This window comes from Sander vitreus, chromosome 15, assembly GCF_031162955.1.
Source record: "Sander vitreus isolate 19-12246 chromosome 15, sanVit1, whole genome shotgun sequence".
NCBI classification, from domain to species: Eukaryota; Metazoa; Chordata; class Actinopteri; order Perciformes; family Percidae; genus Sander; species Sander vitreus.
The window spans coordinates 11,870,183-11,896,832 of NC_135869.1; the positions used below are offsets into that span (position 1 = coordinate 11,870,183).

The following is a 26,650-nucleotide window of genomic DNA, read 5'->3' on the forward strand; positions in this document are numbered from 1 at the left end:
CCGGGCAAAGTATAGATGCACTTAAATGAACTGTACTGAACCAAGAACAGGGAACAAAACAGAGGTAAACACACTAAACAGTTTGACATTAAAATGTTAGTGCAAACTGCAGGTTTTTTATAGGGGGAGGAACAAACTGTTAAGCAAAAACTAAAAAAAGAAAGAAATTATTCTTATAAAAGACCAAACATTTGACTTAGCGAGCTTTTATTATGGCACTTTGTACAGGTCACATTACAAACTCAACATTCTGGGCTCATACAGAACATGAAGAGACAAGAGAACAGTGCATGTTTAAAAGAACACAGGGGATCTGGAAGATGTTTTATTTATACACACAAGAAAACAGTGTAGAAATGATAGTCAAGCCATATAGATAATTGGTTTTGTGTCATTAAAGGATAGGTTCACCTATGTTGATATGGTACTCATGCCAATATGTACCTTGGTCTCTGTAATAATTTCTCCTATCCATGCTGGCTGTGAACAGTGATTTCAGTAATAGGGGACAAAATCCTTGTTCTGTTTAAAATTTCTTCTATTATTTAAAATTACTTTTTAAGTTCAGGTAACAGTCTGAGTTAGCTAGAACAATTTTCTTAAACTTCAATCTTTTTGTTTGACCACACCTTGCTGAGCTACAGTAGAGGGATGGTAACAAAAAGACTAACTGGTACAAACCCATCTAATACAATATTTTAGTATAAACCCCTTGTTTGTTTTTCCATACTTAAAGGAACAGCATTTCAATCTTCTATATGTCGTGTACATATGGCATAATTGACAAAGTTGACTAAACTTTTTAATGCATTTTCACACAGAACGAGGACTGTATTTTGTCCATCTATTTTATTTAATTTGTTTTAGGGATGGTTTTTTTTCCAACTAGTAGAAAGAAGAATTACAATGACCAAGATCTCTGTCAATATACATATTGATCAGACAGATTTGAAAGAATGTGAATTAAAGTATCTGCCACTGTCATGCAAGAATAACATCCATCTCATATCAGGATTTTAATTTGTAACAGGACTGCAACTAACAATTGTTTTATTACTTATTTATCTGCCAATGTTCTTGCTTAATTGATTGTTTCTCTATAAAATGTCAGAAAACAGTTAGAAATGTCTGTTACAATCTTTAAACACAACGTTTTCAAATTGAAATAGCTTGTTTTGTATGTCTAACACTGAAGAAATCCTTGCAATTGAAGCTTAATACATTAAAATAATCAATTGTCAAATTATTTTCTGATGTTGCAGATTAATTTTCTGTTGACCGATTTATCGACAAATTGTTTCAATTCTAATTGTAATCTGTGGATATGACGTCTACCATCTCCACACTGTTCTCCAGTCCGACATCAATAAAGCAAAACAGACATCTAGTACCCACTACTACTTCTGCAGTCAAAAATAGGAAACCGTACAAAACCCATTCCTGTACATAAAAGGAGCTTCTCAGGTTGGTTTTAGGTGAACATACACTGACATTCATTCACACATACTTCTACACACAAACAGATGTGGGTTCCCAGGAAATTACGGTAAACGGGTTGCATTGAAGTGCTACGAGATCTTTCGTTGGCACATGAGGAGTTAACATTTACAATATTTACATCTGAGATTAAATTATCAGTTTTCATGCGTTTCCTAAAAACAGATTTGTAGAAAATAAAAATCTCACATTCCACATTCCATTTGGATATAATTTAGTTTCTGTCCATGTGTGGAAATTATATTTAGGAAAAAAGAATACATTAGTTTCAAATGGCATTCACTTAACTTTATATATCAATTCCTCCTGTTCTGCTGAATGTATGATTGGTTCTTATACTGTACAGGATGCATGAACAGTAAGAATGAACAGGAAGCATTCTGCGATTGGCATTGAGTTGAATAAAACTGTGAACCTAAAAAACCATGCTACTAAAGTTACTCCAACAAGAGTCACAATAAAGCTGACTGACTGAGCAATCCTCTGAGTGGGATCCCAAACCTGCCACACAGCTAGAAAGAGTGATCCTGTGAGGAATAAAACACTTCTTAAACTTCAAACATATCTGTCTGTTGTCTTTGAAGTCAATAACTAAATAAAAACCAAACCTGAATAAATAAGACTTGAAGTGAAAGAAAGGGCCAAGAGAGCTGTCGATCTGCTGCAACACCCCCAGACAACAAGGTATTCCTCTGACATCATCCTCTCCCTTTAGTGCCTCAGTTTGTGGCAAGTCTGGCAAGTCTGGCCAGCCCTGCATCAGCCAGTCAGAGGGAGTCCAGCAGACTCCCAGGTTGGCCAGCAGGCCTTTTGGGGGGAAAGAGTCATTAGGAGATGACTGGGGCAGGATTTGGGTGGGTTGGCTGTGAAGTTCTTCTGGAAGCTGCAGGAAGTTCTTCTGGAAGCTGCAGGATGGGTAAGTTTAAGTCCGCACCCAGCTGATAGGCACCCAGAAGGACTCTCGCTCCAGCCTTTCCAAGATACCTCGCAGTTCTGTACAGGCACTGGCTGAGTCCTCCTTGATCAGGACCCGGTCCACCAGGTGTCCATACTGCTGGTCGATCTGAATGGCAGACTGACGCATCTCTTGGAGGTCTTCGTCCTGTTGCAGAAAGCAAAATGGAAGTATTTATACAGAAAGCGAGACGCATAAAGAAGGTAAAACAGCCCATTTCACAAAGCTGGTCATGACTGCCAGTGGAAAAAGTAGCAGTACTACACTGTGAAAATACTCCACTACAAGTAAAATGTCCTGCATTCAAAACCCTACTTAGTAAGTAAAAGTAACTAAGTATTCTGAGTACTCTTATCTAGTATGTGTCTAGATTAATATTACATTTTACTGCTTTAGTTAGTTACTTAAAAGTCAAAAGTTTGGGGTCACTTAGAAATTTCCATTCCACTCCATTATAGACAGAATACCAGCTGAGATCAGTTTTTTTAACCAGGGCAGCAGTTTTCAGATTACATTATGTGCTTACATAATTGCAAAAGGGTTCTCCAAAAGGGTTTTCTCCTCTAAACAAAATGTGCCTTTTGAAGATTGGATGAATGGTTGCTGATAATGGGCAATGTAGATATTGCATTAAAGTCAAAGTAAAGTAAAGTTAAAGTTAAAGTAAACAGTCGAGAACCCTTTTTCAATTATGTAAGCACATAATGTAATCTGAAAACTGATGCCCTGAATAAAAAAACAATGCAACTGATCTCAGCTGGTATTCTGTCTATAATGGGGTGGAATGGAAATTTCTAAGTGAACTCAAACTTTTGACCGGTAGTGTCAACACAGTACACACAGCAATGTTTTTGTCACCTACTTGTATATACAAAATAGTTCTCTTTGTAATGTTTTTACCTATCTTTGTTGTGCTCATTTTCCAGTCATATTCCTTGAGTAGAATCAGAATTAATTCTGATTCTGATTGTCTTACTGATCCATTTAACAGTATACAATATTTACTGGTACACAATAGATTAAGGAATATTAAGAACTGCAAAAGAGATATGTACTCTTTTTATGCCACTGAATTGGGACACAAGAAAAAATTTAGGACTCACCGTAATGCGGCCATGCTCTCCCCCTCCTGGTGAAGTGGCAGCGCTGCGGCGACGTCTGCTCTCAGGAACACGAGGTTTGACAAATATTACATACGGCTTGAACTCTGCTGTCCGCAGCCTCTTCAGGGCCTTTAGTGATGGAGGATTTACATAGAATAGAGACATGACAGGAGAGAGTCAACTGTGATGTATCCACATAGTGAGCCAATCTGATGCAACTGCCTGCCCTCAGGATCTGTGGCTCATGACATGTCATGATGGTGCGATACATTTGGATGTACATCAAACAAGACGTGCTCACCTCAGGCTGCACATCCACTACACACATCTTGTTCTTTGCCTGTACAGAGCGGATAGCCTCTATACTTGTGCCATACTGGTTCTCCTTGTATTCCCCGTGCTCTATAAACCTGCAGAAAAACAACATTACTTAAACTTCAGCAGGGAACAAATCTTTTTTTTTTTTTTTTCACAAAAGAAACACAATATCATTTTTGTTTTTTCACAAAAGAAACAATATCAGTGTAAACATACTTGTTGTTTAAAGCGTCTGCATCAAATTGCTGTTTGGTGACAAAGTGGTACTCAACACCCTCCTTCTCATGAGACTTCTTGGGCCTGGTGGTATCTTTAAGAACACAGAAGAGGAATTTACTTGTATGTGTAGTGTAATGTTGGTTCATTGATAAGTACGGTCTGTCTAATGTATGACTCACGTGGTACTGCCACTGCAAAACGATGTGTGTTCTCAGCAATCACCCGCTGTTTGAGTTCATTGATGCGTGCTCCGAGAGATCCTTTGCAAGATTGTGTGTTTAAAAAAGGAGATAAAATAAATTAAAAACTTCACATGTATCATCATGTTGAAAAAGCTGCAAGAAATGGCTCATCAGGATGTTGTAGCACATGCTTTATCCACTAGGTGTCACTATCATCACAGGAGAACATTTGTGATTTTCAGTCTCACCGATCAGAACCACCAGACGGGGCCTCTCATTGGGCCTCTGCTGGTAGCGGGTCACCTCTTCATAAGTCAGGAAGTCGCCGTCTCCAGGATCAGAGCCCTCTCCGGAGGGTCCTTGCCTGTCCTTACGACTCAGCCGGAAACTCCTCCGTAAACCAGCTGAAGTGAGGCCAGAGATGGGAGAGAAGAAGGAACAGAAAGTAAAAAAGGTCTTTTGTCAGATGTCATGAACCACACATTTAAACAAGATTAGATAACATGAGTACACTACTTCACTTCCATGATGCAGATAACATATTTTGCATTGTTAAACCAGTGATTAGCTAAATGCAGTGAGTAAATGCAAAAGCAATGTTTGAATGAATACAGTCTAAGACCAACCCATTGATAATCATGCATTAAAAAAACTTTGTAAATAGTGCACCGGGACAAAAATAGCTCACTCTTATCCGAAGTGTAAATACTGAACTTGGAGCCAATTAGATGTCATGCTTCAACTTAAAATTAGATTACATGCAACTGATAGTAAACACATTGGGTGAAGCAGACTTTTTAGGTCAAACATTCGTTAAATTCATTTTTTTTTTTTTTTAAAGTGATCAAAACTCTTTCAGCTGTTCAAAACATCTCAGTGACTCAAAATAGACATTTTCAAACATTATGGACCAAACAAGGCATGCTGCTCTGAACAAGGCTACAGTGCTGAGGCAGGACAGACAGGACAGCCTGGCCCTGAGAAACCCCACATCAATAGCAGAGAGTGACTGCCAACCAGGGTCTCCCATGGCCAGGACTGTCTGTATCCCCCTTCAGTGGTGTGTACCTGAGGGAATGAACCGGGCACTGTACCTGTATAAAATTCCCAGGAAAACACCTGGCCACAGGAGGGCGCCACTGCTTTACACTTAGGAGAGACTATAACTGGCGTTAGAGCATCACACAACCCAGCCTCACACCTCCACATAGGGTGAACGAGCAGCAAACGTGCCTGGTTGAGTGTGCAATGCGTCCAACGCAGCAGGGCCCTCATGGGGTGGGGTACTATGGGGAGGGTGTTTTGGGGAAGAAGGGAAGCAGTGCACTGGCCACAGCACAGCAGCAGGGGCAGTTAGTTAAATGCAGGGCAGGAGGGAATGGAGGTTTAGGAGGATCCAAACACTGCAAGGTGGAGACGGTCGGTTGGGCTGGGGGGGGGGGGTTTACAGCTCCAAGCAGAGTGCATGATAGGAAGCACACAAACTGTTTTAATAATGTATTTGTGTTACAGGGAGAAAGTGCAGTTTAGATCCCTCCTTGTGCTAATCATCATTCCAGCAGCTCACAGGATGTGGTGGAGTAAATGGGGGTCAGGTTGGGCTGAAGAAGGGTGAGGGAGGGGAGGCCAGTGAAAAGCTAGAGAAGGGTTGAGGATAAAAGGGACTGATGTATTCCCTCCACTCGGATTTAAATTTAAATCCTGTTACTGCAACATAAAATGCCTGGATACCCATTTAAAACGCAATAAGTACCAACATGTACTGCTATTGTATTAATATTTGGAAATGTTTTAAGGTATGTACTTTTCTAATAATTACAAGAAAGCTTCTTGGAAAGAACTAACATTTGGTGCTAAATTGGGAATTTAAAAGGAAATAGCTCCATTTCAACCCAAGTGAATATTCATGTCATAATATTCATGTTGTGCACTGACTAAAAAACTCTTTATGCTGGCAATTATTTGAAATTTATTGTACCAAGTATACAAATTAAGTGTACTAATTCAACACGGTCTCTTTTTACTCAAGTATGTAGAACCAAAAGACAGTTCTTTTCAGGAAACTTCCTAAGAAATATTTTGAAAATTATAGACCAGTATAAAACCAGCACAAATCCTGTACTAACAAAATCCATCACCACTTTGTTTTTAATGTAATACAGTCTACGTTTGTTTTGCTTCTATACTGTGATACGTGACACTTTTAACTCTTAATTATGCAGAAGAGAAGATTCTACTTTACTTTCATTTCACGGTTAATAACACTTGTTTTTTTTCCCCCTTCTACATCTGCACGCATCTTCCTTGGGCCCACATAAATCAGATACCATTATCCATCTTCCTCATCTGGCATCGTCTTTGACCATCTCTTGACCCTTCGAAACCGTCGCCCCTTCCTCTTATCCCTCAACCCCCGGCCTCAGACAGGTCAACCCTACACAAGCGGTAGTTTTGACCTCCAGCCCAGAAGCACCCAGGGAACCAGCGCACAGCCAGGTTGCAGCAGGCAAAGAGCAATTAGGGAGAAGGAGGTGGAGAAAGATGTGCACACTCTCACCTATGTACTGTCCATTGAAATAGCCCTCACAGTCACAGTCCTCTGTAGGGAAGCAAGCAGGGAAAAGAGGGGGGTAAGCACAGGGTAAGAGACCTGGAAGAGTTAAGGAGTAGGGGGAGGTGGAAGAGTTAAAAGGAGGGCGGGCCGTGGGGAGCTGGAGAGGGCAGGCGGGGCAGACAGGCAGCAGGCAGGCAGACAGCAGGAGGCGAGAGTGGAGAGGCAGCCAAGAGATAATGAAGGAACGCTGTTGGAGGCACAGCCATTAACGAAGGCTGGAGAGGAGAGGCTCTCCTTTATCTGGAAAGGAGCCAGCTGTGAGCAGAGTCTCTGACCCACACACACATATATATATATATATATATATATATATATATATATATATATATATATATATATATATATATATATATATATATATATATATATATATATAAACAAGCCTCCCCAAAGATTCACAGCTGAGGTACAAACTGTCTCACATACAGAAACCTACAAATACACAATTACAAAACAAAAGACAAATGTTTACTTTACTCATCTATGTCTGAATTCTGTCTTTTCATCAAATCTTATGTATGACAACAATATGCACTAATCTTTTAGAAACTTAGAAAAACAACATTTAAAAACAGCAGCTGAAAACTGCAGCAGAGTAAAAGATGAGGAGGGGAAAACAGAACAAAAGATAAAAAGGGACTGAGGATGATGCAAAAGAAAAGAGGAGCTATTGTTATCTTTAACAACCTCTGCTTGGTTGGGCTAAAGTCTCCAGGGATGCTGTTCTGTCTACACTTCACCTGGTACCACACACACACACACACACACACACACACACACACACACACACACAAGCTAGGCAAAAAAAAAGTCTCTATTCTAGTCTGGTGCAATAACAGCAGGAGGGGAGGAATTAAGCTGGAAGCAGTAGAACACGAACACACACACACACACACACACACACACACACACTTTGAGGCCTTGATGAAAATTATGTTGTGTGTTTTGTGTGAGGATGTGTGTTTGTTGCTGCACACGTACCCACCTTTATCACATCCTTGGTCATCTGATGTAGTTTGCAACAAGGAGAAACGTAGTGTAAAACATTAGAGTCGGTAAAGGTCATGTTGGTTAGATGGCATAAGAGAATGAGATTTGGAAAATTATTAAATGAGGATTTAACATTTGAAGAGATTTATTGCCGTCGTCAATGACGTCACAGACAAGAGAGGGGGGAGACATTTAAAGGGCCCCTGCTGGGATTTAGGGGACTTAATCAGAGAGCTGAATGAGTGTGGAGGGAGACCGAGACAGAAGAGTCCCCGCAGGCTTGCTGCAGCGTGGCGTAGCAAGGCTAGCTGCCATACTGCTAAGCTCTTGTTGTCTCCCCGTGACTTAGGCCTAATCGGATCACCTACAGCTTTCGTGCCATGAAGAGCCACCACTCACATTACCCACTCACCTGGCGGTTTACACGCCACCGCCCATATAGTATCAAGTGAGAAGTGTAATGTATTGCTGAGGCTTTGTTTCTCAGTGTGCACAGCTTGTAACACTGTCTGGATCTACTTAAGCTGCTCGCTGGCCAGATGGACCGAACATGAAAGCGATTAATTCATATCTGTGATCCCTCCCTCCATCTCTGTGCCCCTCCATCTTTTGCTCATCCCTTTTAAAAACATGTCTACATAGCGGCACAGAGAGGATGGACAATGAATGTTAATGCCTCGGAGAATGCCAATTACCAGAACAAAAGGTCAATAAATGTCAATGAAAACATTGCTGCATTTATCCAGCGGAGATGTTATTGTCCTATAATGACAGCGAGTACATTAGTATAGAAAGGAGAGCTGATAGTGAGAGATGCTGCAGGTAGTAAACTGCAATTATGAAATAATGCTGAAGATGCAGTGGAATCCTAGGAAGCAGAAACTTACAGACAGGCTTTTTAGGGGATTTTGGATTCGGGAGTGTGCCCATTTTCATCCTGTAGGCCAGTCGCCTGGAGAAATGTGCAGCAGAACAAAGAGCCAGAGAGGATGGAGGCAGGAGAGAATCATCAGGTCAGAAATACACGGTAAGCAAAAGGTGAGGAGGGAATGTCAGAGAGTTGGAACCAAAGATTTAAAAATGAAAGAGAGAGGAACATATAACACTTATGTAGATTATGAGACAACGGGCCGCTGGGCACAAAAATGTGAAAGGCCCACCACCCCTCCTACCAAAAGAGTAAGACACCTAAACAGAGAGCGACACAAAACAACTCCAAATGGCCCGGTCTCCTTGTCGTTTTAGTTCACTTTGTCTTCTTTTTATGTCTCTTTGCGGCCGTTTTGTGTCTTTTTGGTGTCATCTCCATCTATTTGTAGTCGTTTTACGTGTCTTTGTGTTTGTTTTAGGTCTCTGCCTTCTTTTTGTGTCTCTGTGGTATTTTGCATCTCTTTGAGGTAGTTTGGAGTCTCTTTTAGGTAATTTCTTGTCTCTTCGGTGTCGTCTTCATTCATTTGTAATCTTTTTATGTCTCTTTGTGGTAATTTTGTGTCACTTTGCATTTGTTTTGTATCTCTCTATGGTTGGTTTGTGTCTCTTTGTAGTCATTTGATTGACTTTCTAACAACTAACAATAAACAGTCACTTCAAGCAGAGGCACTGTGCACGGTAGGCCGGTTCAGTACTCCATCCACGACAACACTGTGATGACGTGGATGTTCGCGGAACTCATGCTACTTTTGTTCAGTCATGCTAATGCATTTAGAGACATTTTTCTCATTCATCATTGTTTTAGCTCACAGTGCAGCAGGAACCCACAGCATCAGCAGAATTGTGTTATTTCATCCTAAACATTTATTTAACTTACAAAACATAGCATGTAGGCTTTTCGGAGCACAGATACCTCTCTAACCTGTCTTTCAAGTGTCCGTCAAGATGCAGTTATTAATCCAACAGACACTGCAGTGTTTGGCAGGGATCTCCCTGCCATCTGAGATCATCTTACTGATGGATTACGACACTAACCGTATAAGTATGAGCCTATTCAAGGCTGTGTTTCCATTAATTATTTTCCCAAGCAGCTTTGATGCTCCATCTAATCATTGTTGCCCCTTCAAAGTGGAACATGTGAATGTGGATTTGACAGATAACAAATGGCTGGATAAAATAACTATCAGCACTGTGTGAGTGAACCGTACAGTCCTCGCACTGTTTACACCACATGTCGTCTCCTCTTTGGTGATCTCACCTCTCCTGGAACTGTTTGGATGGGATGAGTCCCGCCCGCAGGTTGCTGTCTCCCACACGCTTGGCCTGCCACCACGTGTGGTCATCTTGGGTCACAACCTGCAGGATGTCTCCCCGCTTAAAGGGAAGTCCCGCTTCTTGGCAAGGCGTCGCTTTGTCTTCCAATGGGATGTAGTCAAACAAGGCTCTCATGTACACCTGAAACAAGAAGCACCACATTTAGATATTTATATTGTAAATAAACATGGAAAAAGCTTAATCTACAATAAACTATTTTTAATCAATGTCTTAGGTCTTTAAAGGAATAATTAATCTGGAATACCACAGAAGAAACTAGCATTACCATTGTATGCCTATATAAAAAAAGGTATTCAGTGTATTTTTTAGCAAAGCGTGGACGCTTCACGCACATCTTCAACCCGGCAGCACAGAAGATCTATACAAGCACCACAGTTTAAAGATTAGTGTCACCAATTCAGTATCCAACCAAATGCCTCCCTTTTCTGTTCCTGAGTTATGGCGTTGAATAATGGCCAGAAAACATTTCCCAGAAACTTATGTCACATTGAATTCGACCTTTGGGGTATGAAATATCATCACTTCATCATTTTACTCTATTAGACATTTGTGTAAAATGTTGTCATAGCGTAGAAATTCTTGAGTTATGTCCAATAATGCGTTTGGTAACCTTTGACCACCAAAATCTAATCAGTTCTTCCTCGAGTCCAAGTTGGCCAAATTGGAAGAAATTCCCTCCAGGGGGGGTCCTGAGACGTACAGATGGACTGGCAGATGTACAGACAGAGGGTTTCCTCTCAGCTGCAGTTTCATGCTCAGTCACTCAGACTTCATCTCACCTTGCTGTCCTTCAATCGGTCCTCCTCCTTAATGGCAGGGATTATCTTTAGAGTGATGGAGCCCTGGGACTGGGACTAGATAACAAAGAGACAGAGGAAGTAGGGGAGAGGGGAGTGGGACTGCTAAAGACAAACACTGAGTATAATTTACTTAAAAGGCTCCCTGAGGTGGATTTTACTTTTAATGGAATGTCAGTGCACCCTGTTTATAAATAAATGAGAGATGGACACAACATTGTAGATGAGGATTCACTTCTATATTTACCACTGCATCAGTCTGGGGCACATACACTTGTATTTAAACAAGCAAAACATGGGCAGAGCATTTTCTTTCTCTTATCCTAAAGAAATGATGTATTGTGCAAATGTGCAATCACAACATATTTAATTTACTGTCATGCAGTTTACAATACTGCATTATAGCAAATTTATACAAGGTGCAAAAACACACAAATTCTTTTCTGAATATCTCATTCATTTTGACCATATATTTTGTGGTTGCCTTATGATGATCACGTTGCCTTATGATGATCAAGTCCAGATTTTAATTGTTTTAATGCATGTTTAATTTGATTCAGTTACAAAATTGTTTTCATTTTAAATATACAATTACTTAAAAGTGCAAATGATTGGCTAAGTTGTACAAGCAATCACCATTATAAAGTTGTAGACCAAAAGAATAAAAAAGGATAAATATAATTTATAATACTGTGTACACCTTAGGCACAAATGTATATTTTGTACAGTACTTCTAGGTTGCATCTATACCAGCATTTCTTTAAATCTACAACAGAACTGTCTCTCTGTCTTACCAACAGCTGACTGATCTCATCAGGCCTCTTGTGGATGACAGAGACTCCATTGACCTCCCTGAGTTCATCTCCTACATGGACCAAACCTGTGAGGACAGGCCACGGTATAAAGACACAGACTGAGCGGGGCAGAAACATCAATGACAATGAAAGAGTCTTCACTGGGCCTTTGGGGTTTATCATTCATATCGGTATCATCAGATCTACAGATACGAGCCGCATCTATCATCAGCTGTGATCTATTTAGCTGCAGCCCCAACAATGAAATCAAAGACTGAGAGAAGTCAGATCAATACGGTTTCCTCTCAGGACAGAGAAGCACATGGTAGCAGACACACTATTGTTCAATCATACACGTACACAGTAATGTATGCATTTCCAAAGAGACCAATTCTGAAATCTCTTTACAGCTTGTCTCGAGAGCTTTTTCCATTACTTGACACAGCAAGAAAACGATAAAAGACATAAATGATTAATGGATGCAAACACGGATTGGTTTACTTTCAGTTTACTTACGCGCACACACACGCGTGCACACACACACGCCTGTGCCTGATATTTCCATGGTAACGCCAATGAAAGGATCTTTGCTGAGTCTATATCGTGTGATTGATTCTCTGGGGACTCGTAGAGAGCTTTGGGTTTTAGCAGCAACTGCACTATCCCTCTCATTTCTCTCCTCCTGCTGCATCTCTCTCACTCTGGCTTTAATCTCACTGTCATTACAGTACCAGTTTTTGTTTATCTCACACATACGATATATGCATATTCTTCGTGAAACAGTGTCGCTAATTTTCACGCAAGACAACAAATGCCATCATTGCTGTACACATGCTGTAAAAATCAGGAGCTTCCTAGGGCATCCTGGTAGCTCAGCTTCCTGAGGGCTGTGCTATATTACTGCAATGTCCTGGCTGTCTTCCATGCTGGGAACTTTTTTTGCATGTCATCCCTGAGTCTTTCCTTATTTCTCTAACTTTTCAGCAATAGCAACAATTTCCCAAAAAGCTATCTTTAACATCAGCAGTTCCCATTAACATTGGTAATGATTTGCACTTGTGGAATGGTTTGAAACGGGGCAAACGGATGAGCACACCTGTGGTCAGTGGTAGTTCCCAACCTTTTTTGCTTGCGACCCCTTAATATAAAGCAATGTACTTGTGATATATGTATATCTATGATGTTCATAAGTTGTGAGCCATAGCTAGGAGTGAGGACAATTTAAACAAAAAGGGATTTTATATCCTCTAGTAGAAATAATGGTAACATGGAGAACATGTGTGCAATACTCTAATGACAACTTGTATGCACTCACGCTAGTGTCCTTTTTTCATCCAAGGATATTTTGGTTGATACTGGACAATTTAAAGTGAAGACATTTGCTATTCTTTTCTCCGCCATTACTTTGATGTGGCCAATTATGTTTGCTCCTGTTCCGTATGTCCTCTGCACTAGCTGAACTGATTAAATGCCATAGTTCAACTGAGGTAATGTAGAATGCATAAGAATGCTGATTATTTTTTTTATACTTCAGACAGACAGACAGACAGATTGCATGTAGTCTAGTGGTGTGACACAGCATTCAGAAGCCCAGAGAAAGAAGACAAAAGAAGCAGCAGCACAATTTACCACTTCGGTCGGCTGCACCTCCTCTCATGATCCGAGCCACCATCACCACCCCAGTGGCTTCATCCCGCCTTATGGTGGCTCCCTGGAGTACATACAGATGATATAAGATTAATAGAAAAGCAAAGATCAAAAAGGTATCAGTCCCATAATCTCTCCCTCTTTCATCCAGTTCTACTGCAGGCTCTTAATGTTCTCCACTCTCCTCGTACACAACTCACCAGAGGCTCCTTGTTCTTCACTAGCCTGACAATCTTCACCGACTCTTCCTCCAGCTCGTCCTCAAAGTCATCCGGCAGTGGCGGCAGCACAGGATCAAAGTTCTTCTGTGCCACGGTGTCATGCACCGAGAGAACGGCCTGATTAGACAGAAAACAGAAGTGCTCAAAATACAGTGCTGACGTTGAGCTGCCGGGGGGCACAGAGAGCAGCCTGATGCCTGCCAGAATCTGTAAAACAGCTTCAGAGATGAATTTCAGGGCAAATAAAATGTCTGACAGGAAAGATGGTAGCATGAATGTGCGCTAGTGTTACATCTCCTCATGATCAAACTATTGTAAGGCCAAAAAAACAACTAAGTTTACCTTAAGATGTGGTGACGTCAGCAGGTGCAGCAGCTCCTTTTCCTCAGTGCTCATTGGTCCGCTCTGCAGCTCCTCTGCCACCTGCCAATCACAAAACACACATGATCGCTGACCTGGTATCAACCCGTGCATGTGTATACTGGTAATGCACGCTGCAGTTTACTGTAGAATAAATGCAGACAGATACACAACCGACATGCACACAGGGGAAAATAAGTAGCGAGCAGCTAAGGTCAGCAGTTTCCCCCACTGATAACTGGTGAGAGTCAAAGAGCAGCAGGATATGGAGTTTCATTAGATGAGCATTGATGATTCAGCACTTTGAGAACATTAAAATTCACTTTTGATACCTGCATTGCTTCTCTGTTGGAGCTAACTCATTGTGGCTGACTGCTGTGCCCAAGTGGAAAAGTAATTTAGGGTGTGTGTGGGTGTGTGTGTGTGTGTGTGTGTGTGTGTGTGTGTGTGTGTGTGTGTGTTGAACTTACATCCTCTGCCAGAGAAGAGGCACTGTGGAGGACGGGTGTTGGACTCTGTCTCTCATACTGTCTCAGCTTCTCATGAATCTGTAACACAAACACATGTAGTTTGTTAGAGGGGAGGGTTTCAGAAAGGAATGCACAGTTTTGGGTAAAAAGCTGAAGGTTAAAAACCCTTTAGGAGTTTTCTTGTAAACAAAAGTCATGTTTACATTTAGTGTTGATCACCAAAATCCTTGAGGTCTAACAAATCTTGCATTGTTTACATCCATGTTTACTAGCTAGCTTCTTCTTATCTGTTCTTTGGCCCTTGAGCTAACTTTCTACCAATATCAATGAAATTATCTGTTTTTGAGCTAAGTGACAAAAAGACAAACAAAGGAGATTCAAACGTACCTCCTTGGTAGAGGTAATCTAATTATTAAGTTTGTCTGCACAGTGGATGAATTCAGCTATATTATTTTGTTTTTAATTTGTAAACTAGAGTATACGGTTGTTCTTCTTAAAGTATCCTGGATTGTCATATACGTAGTTGCCTGCTATCACATCGGTGGGCAACTGTACATTGGTTGCCTTTTCTAATGCCAAAGACGACTTGTGTACATAAATTCAACAGCACATAGCTGCATATTACATTTACATGTACATAATGAGGTTACTAAGTCGGTAATAAGAGTTCCTCACCTTCATGAGGTATCCCAAGCTCCTCTCACTGAAGACATCTTTGAGGAAGACCATGTCCTCTTTGTGATTGGCATCGGGCCGCAGCTGAGAGGTCAGCAGGGCCAACGTTTCATGTAGCCCTACAGAGGAGAGGAATAAGAAAAACCAGCATGTATATTAACGTGAACAGATGGAGCACAGTAAGCTTCAGGCAGTATGGGACAGTATGCGTGAAGCATCTGTGCCAACTCATCTCACCCGCTCCTGCTGTGAGGACCGGCATGGCTTCTTTCATGGGTCAGTGAGGTGAGGAGGGGAGGAAACCTGGGAGGCAAAAAAAGAAAAGTTATTATCAACATTTCCATACAGATGATGCTATTCTCACAAAAAGCAAAAAAACAAAAGGGTAATTGTATTTTTGTGAGCGTGTACAAGTTATGTAAAGGCTTCCGGAGACCCATGTGCAGTATTTATAGCTGTATATCATCTCCTTGTAGGCTTCATGCTGTAAATCCAGGCTGCATTTTTCCATTTTGCAGTGCAATTACCTCATCTGAATGTGTAGGTGTGTATGCGTGTAAGTCTGCTGGCATTATAGAGCCATACTAGCAAGATAAACAGCCGTTGCTGGTACTATTAATCACACTGAGTCTCACCAGGCCCTGTGAGCTCTGTGCTGGTGTGTAAGAGAGCAGGAGAGTGGGATATTTGGCACAAACCTGTATGAAAAGAGCCAAAACACTGTCTCACACAAGTCTAACTGATGAAAGCTGCTGAGGAACACTGATATAATAGAGATAAGGCTCTCTCTATAACCGACAACTCAATCTGTAGGATGTATGCCTTCTCAGAAAATCATATTAGGCCTCCATAATGGACTAATTGACATGAGAAGAGATTTTTTTTGCAGTAAATACTGTGCAATAACTTTCTTTCTATATCTAGATTCATATGCTGACCCATCTGTGAGTGACTCAAAGATACAGTCGGCTGAAGTACTGCACAGACTGCCTCATTATTGAGCCCCTACCAATCAATTCCCCTGTCTCTCCACTCAATATCTCCATTCTTCCTGCCACTGGAAACTCAAGTCAATAACGTAAACCACAGACTCCATTATATTATGATATGATCCGTTAACAAAACAGCAGAAAAATGCAGCAAAACCAGAACAACACAACAAAGCTGCAATAAACAGCTCTTTAAAAATAAACAGTATGGGTTTACAATAATGTTGAGGACGGGGCAGGGGTGTCAGAGTGTGACTTTCCACCCAGTGGGGATTATTTTGGTTGTGTCAGGAAACATGGAATAAATAAGAAGGTAAATATGGGCTTTTTTAAGATCATCTTTCAAAGATATGAAATCTATGTATTGCGTTACATAATCATACAGCATAATATTGTGCTTGTCAGTTTTGTACGTGTAAAATAAACATAAGCTTTATGAAGATGTATTCAGTACAGGGTTGTTCATGTTACTGTGACTGTCACCCCATAGAGGCCTGCCATGGTGATGCATCTTGTCTTGGTGTATTACCTTCCACAGAGACTGTAGACTTTATATCCATAATTACTTTTACAAACATGTAGATTTTTTGTGTTCAGTGGGAACGTTTTGAGCAATTACTGCAGGAACATATCCATTCAATCTAGAAACACTGACTGGTTGATACAGAAAAAGACAGTGAGGCTAACAACCAACGGGGGTCCTCCCTAGGTTTCCAGGATCCTATGTCTCTTGATGTCAACTAACTTTGTAAGAGTTTGGTTAGGGCTAGCTTCGCAGTTCGAATTGCAGAAGAACAAAGGGATATGGATGATTCAAATGTCGTTTGAATGGTAAAAGCTGTTCAGCCACTGTGGAGATCATTTCTAAAGGCAAGAAAACTGTCTTGCCCACAAATTTGAGGGCATAGGTTTCAAAGAGTATAACATAAGGAGGCTATAAGCTGTAGGTGGGTGATCTTAACATATTGGCCCAGAGAAACATACATTGAACATTTAAACCTAGAGAAAAACATTGCTGAGAACTTAAACCATTTGAAAAGGTATCCTTAATGTGTGGAATTAAGAGGATATTAAGCTGGGGAACATAGGACCCTGGGAACATAGATACACTCCAAACTGATGAGATGATAATCAAGGTTACTCTTCCCCATCTGATGACAGAGGAGACTATAAACATCAATGCATCACTAAACTGGCTTATTACAAGCTATGGACTAATGTGTAGACTAGAGAAACAGGTGTAAATCAGTGGGATAGAAGTAGCTTGTAGTCAGCAACCTGAAGGCAGTGAGATCAGGTACAAGACAAAAGGGCTAAGGCAGGCCAGGATAAGAACAAGGCTGAAAACAATTGACAAATAATATCCAGTTCATTGTGGAGCTAATGTGAAGCAGATGTGCAGACAGACTCTGCAGTGGCAGGTAGAGAACAGCTGGGGAATAGCCTGTCTGGGATTAGAAATGCAGACAAACTAACCAAACAGGGGAAGAGAAGTTGGAGGAGAACAGAGCAGATGAACAGACATGAGTGACAGGAACTGGGGTGGGGACCTTCCCAGATGAGTGGGAGAAAGGCAGGAGTTCCTACATACATGGCATCCTCAAGGCAAAACGTTGCAATTAGTATTCATCTTTGTGAGCTTGTTCATTAGAAAACCTGCAGTATGTACCGTATCTCTACTGCATGACTGCAGTTTTCTCCTTCATCCTACGGGATTTCTAAAACGTATCATGTGTTTTGATGGTACATAATCAGAATATGATTAACCTCAGCAGAGACAGACAGAGACAGCAATGAGCTCATGAATAATGGACAGAGAGGATATTACAGAGCCAGAAAGAGGGATAAGGAGAAAACAGAGAGGGAAGCAGCGCTTGTTCTTTTTTTGTTCTGTCAGCAGAATCAGTGGAAACACACACGAGAAAGTCTCTTTATTCTCAAGTGTATTGGCTGGGATTTTCTCCATATAACCTCATTGTATTCAACACGGAGAGGAGGAAAAAAACAGTTATCAATACAGCGTCTCGGTGAATGGTTAAGTGCTTCACTCTGTATATTAATATTCACTTTTCAATTTTATGTCCCCAACGACCATCTTCAGCAGATACCCTTTAAAAGTTTTAAAGACTTTTCATTAGATTGATTTCTTTCTCTCTTTCACACAGTTTAAATTTCAACTTTTCTTCTTTATTTTTAACACCTATTAAAGGCCAACTGAAGTTATTATCCCTATTTGTAGTCAAAAATATTGTCAACATGTTTTCTAAATGTATTGTATGCGTGTTGTTTATAATTAGTATGTCGCAAATAAACTTCCATAAATCCACTTAGAAATCATAGGAAAGAAATCCTTATAACTGCCTGAGAAGAAACATTTTTAAGTTTTCTTCAGTGTCAAAGTAATTAAGTGATAGGTACCCATGGATGAATGTCCGTTCATCCATGGGTACATTCCAACTAGGAACTGCTCATAGCTAATTGAGCATACTTTTAAATGGTGCCAATTTGCCAAAATGTCAACAAATCTGACACCATAAATAGTCCGTAACTTACTGAACCCATGGCAACAGTACCAAGTAATATACTTTGATGTACTCTAATCTATAGTTAGGTCTTCAAATAACTAAAGAATACATGGACTGAATATTGAAGAATCGGATTTTGGTGGTTTATGAGGACATTTTCTACCAACCATATGGGGACCATTCTTTCCCTTTTTCCTGGAGACGATTGAGAAGACCCAAGCAGCTTCTCAGAATTTTGGGGAATACATTTGTCTATTAAGAATTCAATTGCCACTTAAGGGTTAAGATATCTGGGCCCCACTCTGTAAAGGACTGGTAGGCCTGGGCAGTTCGTGATCTTTTGATGACATAGGACCACCACCCTATCTGACTCTGGGTTTGACGTCAAACAAATATTTCCCAAAATTAAGGCTTGTAACATGTAACATGACGAGAGAGTCTCCCTTTGATGAAGATTAGAAGAATCTCTTCATATTCTTCACCAATCTTTACATCAGCACCTTTGTTATTATCACCAACAAAGCTGTCAAAATCAGCATGAAGAATACAAAAGCCATTGAAGAGAAAACAATAAGTTAATGTAAAATTAGCTCAAAACTGCAGCCAAATTATATATTTTTCTAAATAATTAACTTTAGGCGTTTAGAAAGTGCAGCTTTTAAACAATCTAAATCGGGTGGTTCATTACATCTCCCTCTGCAGCAGTTGAGTCAGTTAACAGTCCTGGGAGAATGACATCATCCTCTAAACTGCTTTACATCAACGCAGTTAGGTCATCAGAGAAAGGCATTGTGGGACCACCTCTAAGTGGCACCCATGGGGGGGGCTAGGATCAAAGGAAGAAGGTATCGAGGTTGGAGTGCAATTCTTTTCATTGAGAAAAAAAGTTAATTTAATTTATTCAAGAATCAAATTTGAAAAATCTGCAGAGATTTTCCAAAGTCACAATTTGATGAATGCCTGTATCTTCACACCTTATAATCACACACACACACGTTCTAAGTGTGGTAGAGCAGGGTTATATGAAATTGGACAGTTTGAAATTAATCAGCAATGCAAATGATTTGCCAAAGTTCACCAAAGTTTAAAATCTACACGCAAGCTCTACATAGATTCACGAGCAAATGCATTGATAAAATGCATTGGTAATTCTATTGAAACTAACTCATCGTTTGTACACATCAAAGTCTGTTTAAAAAGGTCTTAAGAAGTACTACTGCATATTTGAAGAAAGTTGTATAAATGCCTTTGTGGCTGATGAATGTTAGTTTGAAAATAAAAAATACCTAAGGGGGGGTGGTGATAGAAAGAAGTGAGCCCACCAGACCTCTGTAGCCTGCTCCTCATCTCCGCTTGAAGCTAGCGGCTCAAGGCTATATTAACCGCTAATAGCATAACACACCTGAATCTTGGACAAAACTGTCGGTGGTACAGTTGCGTTGTGGGTAATGTAGCTGCCAGGTTTTGACACGGAAGAAGAATGTGTGGAATAAAATAGACAAAACCTTTGATTTTGCTGCAAAGATTTTGATCCTTTGTTTTAAACTGTCCATCATGAGTCCAACAATATTATGTGAGTGCAATGCTTAATCTGTACCCTCTGACTTCCCCTATAAAACTATGAACAGATGCTCCTGGCTCACAAGCTCACGAAGGCCTTCAGAAAAGCACCACACTTCTGCCATCTCACATCACTGCAAAAACACAACTACAAACATCAAATCACCAAAACGTCGCTGATCCAGAAATAGACTCACACATCACACTTTTTTATGGAGACATTTTCCGATCAAATCTAGTTACGAGCTTAGCTGCAGATCACACAAACATGACGGAGCCCCGGTGAGGTCAGAAGAAGTCAGCTGATCAGATAACAGCCTTAGTCATATAACGTTCATCTAGACACATTTGGCTGAAAATCAGACGGATCAGCCTCTGTCACTGCATTAATAACATGATCCCGTGTTAAATAAGAGATTTGTAAACCAAAATAACACTGAATGTAATTTGCAGTGTTGTTCATCCACATGTGATGTGCACATTAATCCATAGATAAATAGTTTGGACTTACAGTACTTAACTTGATGCATGCATGAACACACAACCAAAAGACTTCATCCTCTTTCTTTTCTGTCCCTGTTTCTATTTGCAGTCTTTTTGAACTGGATTCATCTTTTTCTTTGTCACACTCGCACAAGCTTTATTTTTCTGCTGGTCTGTCAAGACCCCTTGAGGTGGTGTGACGTCAGCAGGGCATCGGTCAGCCCTCACAGCAATCAACACACTGGTCTCCCAGAGTCTCTTTGACGCCTGATCCAATAAGAACTTAAATTCCTGAAGTTCTTTATCAAGTAAAAATATCAAACACTCTCCGGATTCAGATTATCCAATGTGAGGATTAGCTCCTGTTCTCGGTTTTATTTGTAAATTGAATATCTTTAAAGTTGGACATTTTCCACAATTTTCTGAGATTTTGCTCTTGACAAACAATCATTAATAATATCATTAATAATAAGAATCATTTTTTGCCGCCCTAGAACCAACTGGATTCTTTAAATGATGAAGTGATAATGAAAATAGTTGCTGATACATTTTCTGTCAATTGAGTAATTAAGTGAAGGTACTTGTACCCCAGGGGCTACTTCTGCAGTTGCAAGGGAGTAAGATTGTGAAGTAGCTCAACTAATAATAAATAAAAAGAAAATTATAATTTGATTAAGAAATATATACATGTGTTGTAGTGCGTGGAAAGTAGTTACCAGAGAGGTCCAAACTGTTAGCTGTCTATTTCAATTATTTGTTTATTACTTTTGGCTAAAATGAAAGGATTAACAGTTTAAACAGTATGATAAATTAAAATGGTTAAAAATCGCTGAAAAGTAATGGAAAAATGGTTAAGACATCCAGCTTCAAGCGGTGGTAGAACGAATGTAAACTTGACCAAACCAACCTAAACACTGACAGCTTAACTATAATCAACCATATCCACTTGTATATGAATAATAGTGTTAAATAATATCAGTTTAAAATCAATTCAAATGAACACAGGTGGGGCAGGAAAGGTGGTGACAGTAAAGGGGTTCTTAAGTTCATCTGACAGGCTGTGGGGGTACGTGAGTCAATCAAAGGCAGAGTCCATCTGCATTCTTTTCCAGGTTTTTCAAATTGAAATGCCAACTTAGCCTTAGCAAAAAGCAAATATGTAGGTTACCACAGTAAGCTAATCAATAAGGTTATGAATAATGTGAACGCTAGCCCTAGCTGAGTCAACGTTAGCTGTGCCAAGTTTGGAAATAATGATACAGAGGCTAAGCAATGTAACGTTACTGCTGCGAGGCGAAACCATCGCTGCCTCAATCTATTAGTTAGCGTTATTTCGGATCCGACCTAAGCAGCACACTGTTCAACTTCCTGTCTGCTTCTCCAAACATGGGGCCGTGCCGACAGCCATCTCAGTTACTGTACTGTATGGTCCTGTACTGTACTGAAGCAACGTCATCATAGAGAAACCTACATCAGGTCACGTGGGAAAACGTTTTTAGAAGGGCTTGGGAAAACAGCATTTTGATGCCAAAATATGAATGTATGATTTGAATACATAATGATCACTACTGGGAAGCTAATAATAATAATAATAATAATAATAATAATAATAATAATAATAATAAACTCAGCCCTAGTTAGTGCTGCTACTCACTGCCAGTTTATTTAGAATGTCATGTAAAAATGTGTGACAGCCTGACCAGACATACTATGTTTTTTGCATGGAGTTTTTTGCTCCACAAAACCTTTTAGGGAGGAGGTTGGAATGGATAGCATAAAAAGAGGCTGGGGTTCACATCTACTACCACAAACTACAGTAATATTCAAAACTGCAGGTGAAAGGTGATCTTTTCCTAACCTTAACAAAGCACTTTTGCCCAACTTTTGAAAGGTGATCTTTTCCTAACCTTAACAAAGCACTTTTGCCCAACCTTGACCAGACCTTAATCACAGAGTGGAAGATTAAAAAACAAACAAAAAAAACCCCTCAAATGACTTGTTTTTGAAAAGCACTTATTATCATCCAATTTTGTCAATACGGTCGAGAATGTTTTGAAGAAAAAAAAAAAGGGGCATGCACACCCATAGGTGGAAACACAGACAACCACTGTGTATTTCTCTCTTTGAGATCTGGAAACCAAATTGGAAGTCATTCTTAACAATGCTTCCTCTCACACTATGTTTCCATTAGGAACAAGAGTTCGTCATCAAAGTGTAGTGCTGCTGGTACCATTGTTTGTCCTCCAAATTAAATGACAAAATATGTTGTTTGTAACCCCCCGACAACATTTCGACACATTTCTGATCTGATGCCCCTATCGGCAAAACGACAGCATTTATAGGTTGCTTCCAAAAACTACTACAAATCACTGTTGAAATCCATTTTATGACGACTACACAATGGTAAAGGTTTGGTTAGGTCTATGCACAATGAGTTGATTATATTTTGGGAAAGGCCAAGGCCAAAGGCTACTTCACTAAGGTTAGGGGACGATCATGGTAATGCTTAAAAAAACAATGTTGTCTGTTGGTTTGAAACAGGAAACAAACGGAAGTCTCCAGTGTTCAAGTAAAATATGTTGATGTCGATCGAGTACCATGTTCCTGCAATAAAGGAAGCGGCAGTTTCAGGACCATATTTCTAGGACCCTAGTATTCTGGGTAGAAATGTGTCACTAGATGTAACCCCAAACCTGTCTTAACCTAACCCTAATCTTAACCCTGCATAGCTGGCTAGCTGCTAACTTAAGTGTTGACCAGTTTCTTGTGGTAACTAAGGTCATAAAAATGCGGTCATGAAACTGCAGCTTTCTCTATTGCAGGAACATAGTATAGATACCATCACCTGACTTACTCCTTATCTTCTGTCATATTCACTACAGTCGCTTGGGTGCTTTGTCACTTGAATGTAAACATAGGTCGTTTTGGGGAAACGTCTGATGCCAAGGACACTCTTCGTTGTTTATGTGCTGCTAGAATATGCCTCAGCCCTCTAAGTATTTCTAAAAGATGTTTCAACACAAAACCATCTGCCGTGGTTATCGCGATTGCCTGTATGGGTATAGGGATCATCAGAAACACCCTCTCAGTCATAACAGCTCTTTATGAAAATGCATTGTCTGCAATCCTGTGAAAAATGCCTTGGCATCGACACGGTAAAACAACAAATGCTTGATCAAGCTGTTCTAAGCACGCTGCCTTTCAGAGACTATTTTACTTTTATTTGACGAGGGTTGACCCTGCTCCTGTCCCTCCTTCAAGACCATACAATCCCATTCTGAGCTTCATGCTTTTACAATATGGTGGAGGATATTACATTATACATACATTTCTATATCAGCCATCAAACGGCGGAAATTTAAACCGAGAATTGATGCCAGGAGGAGAAGGCTGGATGAGCATTTACCACTGCAACCTTATGCACCTTTTTACATGCACACACTAAAAACACACTAGTGGACAGTATATCTACTTACATGTTCACACACACACGATAGAGCGCCTTGGCTCGACTCCTCGCTGCCTCAAGAATGAACACCACTCACACGCAGCTAATCCACTGCCCTTACAGTAATGGAAGGCAACACTAAGCATATTTGGCTTCCACACACACACACACACACACACACACACACACGTCTCAGAGGGTGTGGTCTGACAGAAACTTATATCATCTCCAACATGGAGGGAAAACTACTAATTTTAACAGCTGACACACTCCAGCACATTGTCACTCAAATGCTACACCCCCCCCTCTCCAATCCCCATACACACACCCTCTCACTTCTACACAGCAAAGCACAGGCAGATGTTTATTTCCCTCAGTCTCCCTATTCTTACTTCCTCATGTCTGTAGAGCATAATGCCGGCCCTCCATCCCTCCCTCGTTCTCTCTCCTCCATCTCTCTGCATCACTCTGCAGTGCTACGGCACTCTGCTCTCCCCACATACAGCATGCCATCAGCTGGCAGACCAAGGAAGAAAAGGAAAATACACACTGGACTACAGAGCATCGGATACCTCGTGTTCAAACTGGAAACAAAGGCGTTAAAAAGACAAATGTGGCCTTCTTACCTTCTCTTCTCTCCTCCTCTCAGTGTTTGTGTCCCTCCTGACTGCAGCCACACTGTTTCTCTCGCTCGGATTCCTCCTCCTCCTTCCTTCTTCCTCCTCCTCCTCCTCTGTTCTGCTGCTCTTACAAACCTGCTGCCGCTGAGTGTCCGCCTCTTCTACTCTTTCTCCCTCTCTCAGCCCCTCCCCTAACCAGCCTCCTCCCTTTACATCTCTGATGCTCTCTCTGGCCGTAACATCAGTGGATGAAGAATTTTATAGATATTTTGTATTTTGCTGCTTATAAGACGCTGTAGCCCCAGTTTGAGCACCTCATGTGTTTTTAATTAAATTCAAATTACAGAGCTTAGCATTTGTTTTATTCTGAAAAGAAAAACCCTAGAGGGTCATTTATCATCGCTTACAGCTGTTTTTAAGGTATTTCCAGAATCCAAAAAGACTCTTCTGTCTGCTGCACAATAAGCGATTTTCTTTACTTGTTTCCCAAGTTGTGATTTTCTAACACAGACAGCAGACAAATCTGACATAAATTACATTTAATCAAAATCAAAATAATCAAATGATCTCTAAAACAGTACATTATAACCTTCATAAAGGTTAGGGTTTACTGCAGGACTATTTAGATTGCATTAGTTTTAGCTAGGTGTACCTAATAAACTGGCAACTGAGTGTAAACAACAATGAAAAATAACATTAAAGCTACACTAATCAATATTTTTATATTAACAATGGATCAAATGACGCATGTGCAATATGCAGGGGGTCACTCAGAGATATAGCACCTGTTTCCTTAATCTACTGAGCATTTTAGCATATTTTAGTGAACTGTTTTGGTTTTCCAGATCGCAACTTTACTGTTTTGGTTCATCCTCAATGCTCCCTTTTCAGCTGCAGTAGGCAGCTGTTTTTAATGATAACCCCACTGTACAATACCTGCCCAGCACCAAAGAGCAGTCAGACAAAGTTAGAGATTAGTTAGCAAGTGAAAGTAACGAGCGTTATTAGCATTTATCAGCTAAAGAGACAGATATTGCTTCGCAGGAGTTGGTGGAGAACAAAACAGAGCTACAAAGAGCGTGAATATTGGACTTAAATTCGTCAAGTGGACAGAAACACGACTCAACATGAAAGCTAACATGTCAGCTCTGTGTCTTTACAATGTGTAAATGGGCAACAGTTTGCCAACACCTTCGCCAAATCAACTTTATAAAAGGTGACAATAGATCATTGTGGTTAAAGCTTGTTCTGCTGGTCTTTGTGTGGATTTTGGAATACAGTTGCATCTTTGATTTTTTTTATTCAAATGGTTAAAAGCTGAAATAACCTTCCTGGTTTTTGAAATATCTCCAGGGTTTACCTTTTAGAAAAATTGATTGTTAGCGCTGCACTCGAATGTAATGCTAATAGAGGCACAAACGGGGTCTAAAAGATGCTGTAGATATGGTAACCACTGTTAGAGCAAAAGCCGTAGCTTGACTCCACTACAACATGTTGTGGTGGCTAATTGGATCTGATAGGCTGCCTCTGATAGAGAGTTCCCCTCCCCCTCCTCGAGCCGGACTGAAGCTAAGGGTGTGACAGCCCACCTCCATCTACGGAACGGCTGCTCACTCTTTGTCTCCCTGTTTGTAGCTCATGCAGCGCACACACACACACACACACACACATTGTGGGTGTTTCCAGTCTGTCTTTGTGCCTGGGTGCCTGCCCCTGCCCCCCCCCCCCCCTCCCTCCCTCCCTCCCTTAGGATAAAAATAAGCTGCACGCACAAAAATGCCCTGAAAATGCAGACACATGGAATTTTATTCAATTAAAATGTGTTATTCTTCATGTGTACATGCTTGAGTTAAATAAAAAAAAAAAGGTAAAATAAGGTCATGTCAGTGTCCCAGACTGGTCAGGTAATAGCTTTGTG

General features: G+C 40.5%; 1 protein-coding gene across 1 annotated transcript; it reads right to left on the bottom strand.

Moving 5' to 3' along the window:
• Positions 1-204: 204 nt before the first annotated feature.
• LOC144530621 (MAGUK p55 subfamily member 3-like) lies at positions 205-24,826 on the bottom strand. The gene is given in 23 exon segments (XM_078270265.1): positions 205-2,599; positions 3,556-3,684; positions 3,857-3,965; positions 4,090-4,183; positions 4,272-4,352; positions 4,523-4,678; positions 5,369-5,434; positions 6,832-6,904; positions 6,906-6,961; positions 6,964-7,072; positions 7,074-7,117; positions 7,874-7,894; positions 8,766-8,830; positions 10,067-10,263; positions 10,923-10,997; positions 11,735-11,820; positions 13,364-13,445; positions 13,582-13,719; positions 13,945-14,025; positions 14,433-14,510; positions 15,108-15,226; positions 15,345-15,410; positions 24,739-24,826. Coding segments are annotated over 22 exon segments (2,076 nt in total). The 5' UTR covers positions 15,382-15,410; positions 24,739-24,826; the 3' UTR covers positions 205-2,419.
• Positions 24,827-26,650: the final 1,824 nt, after the last annotated feature.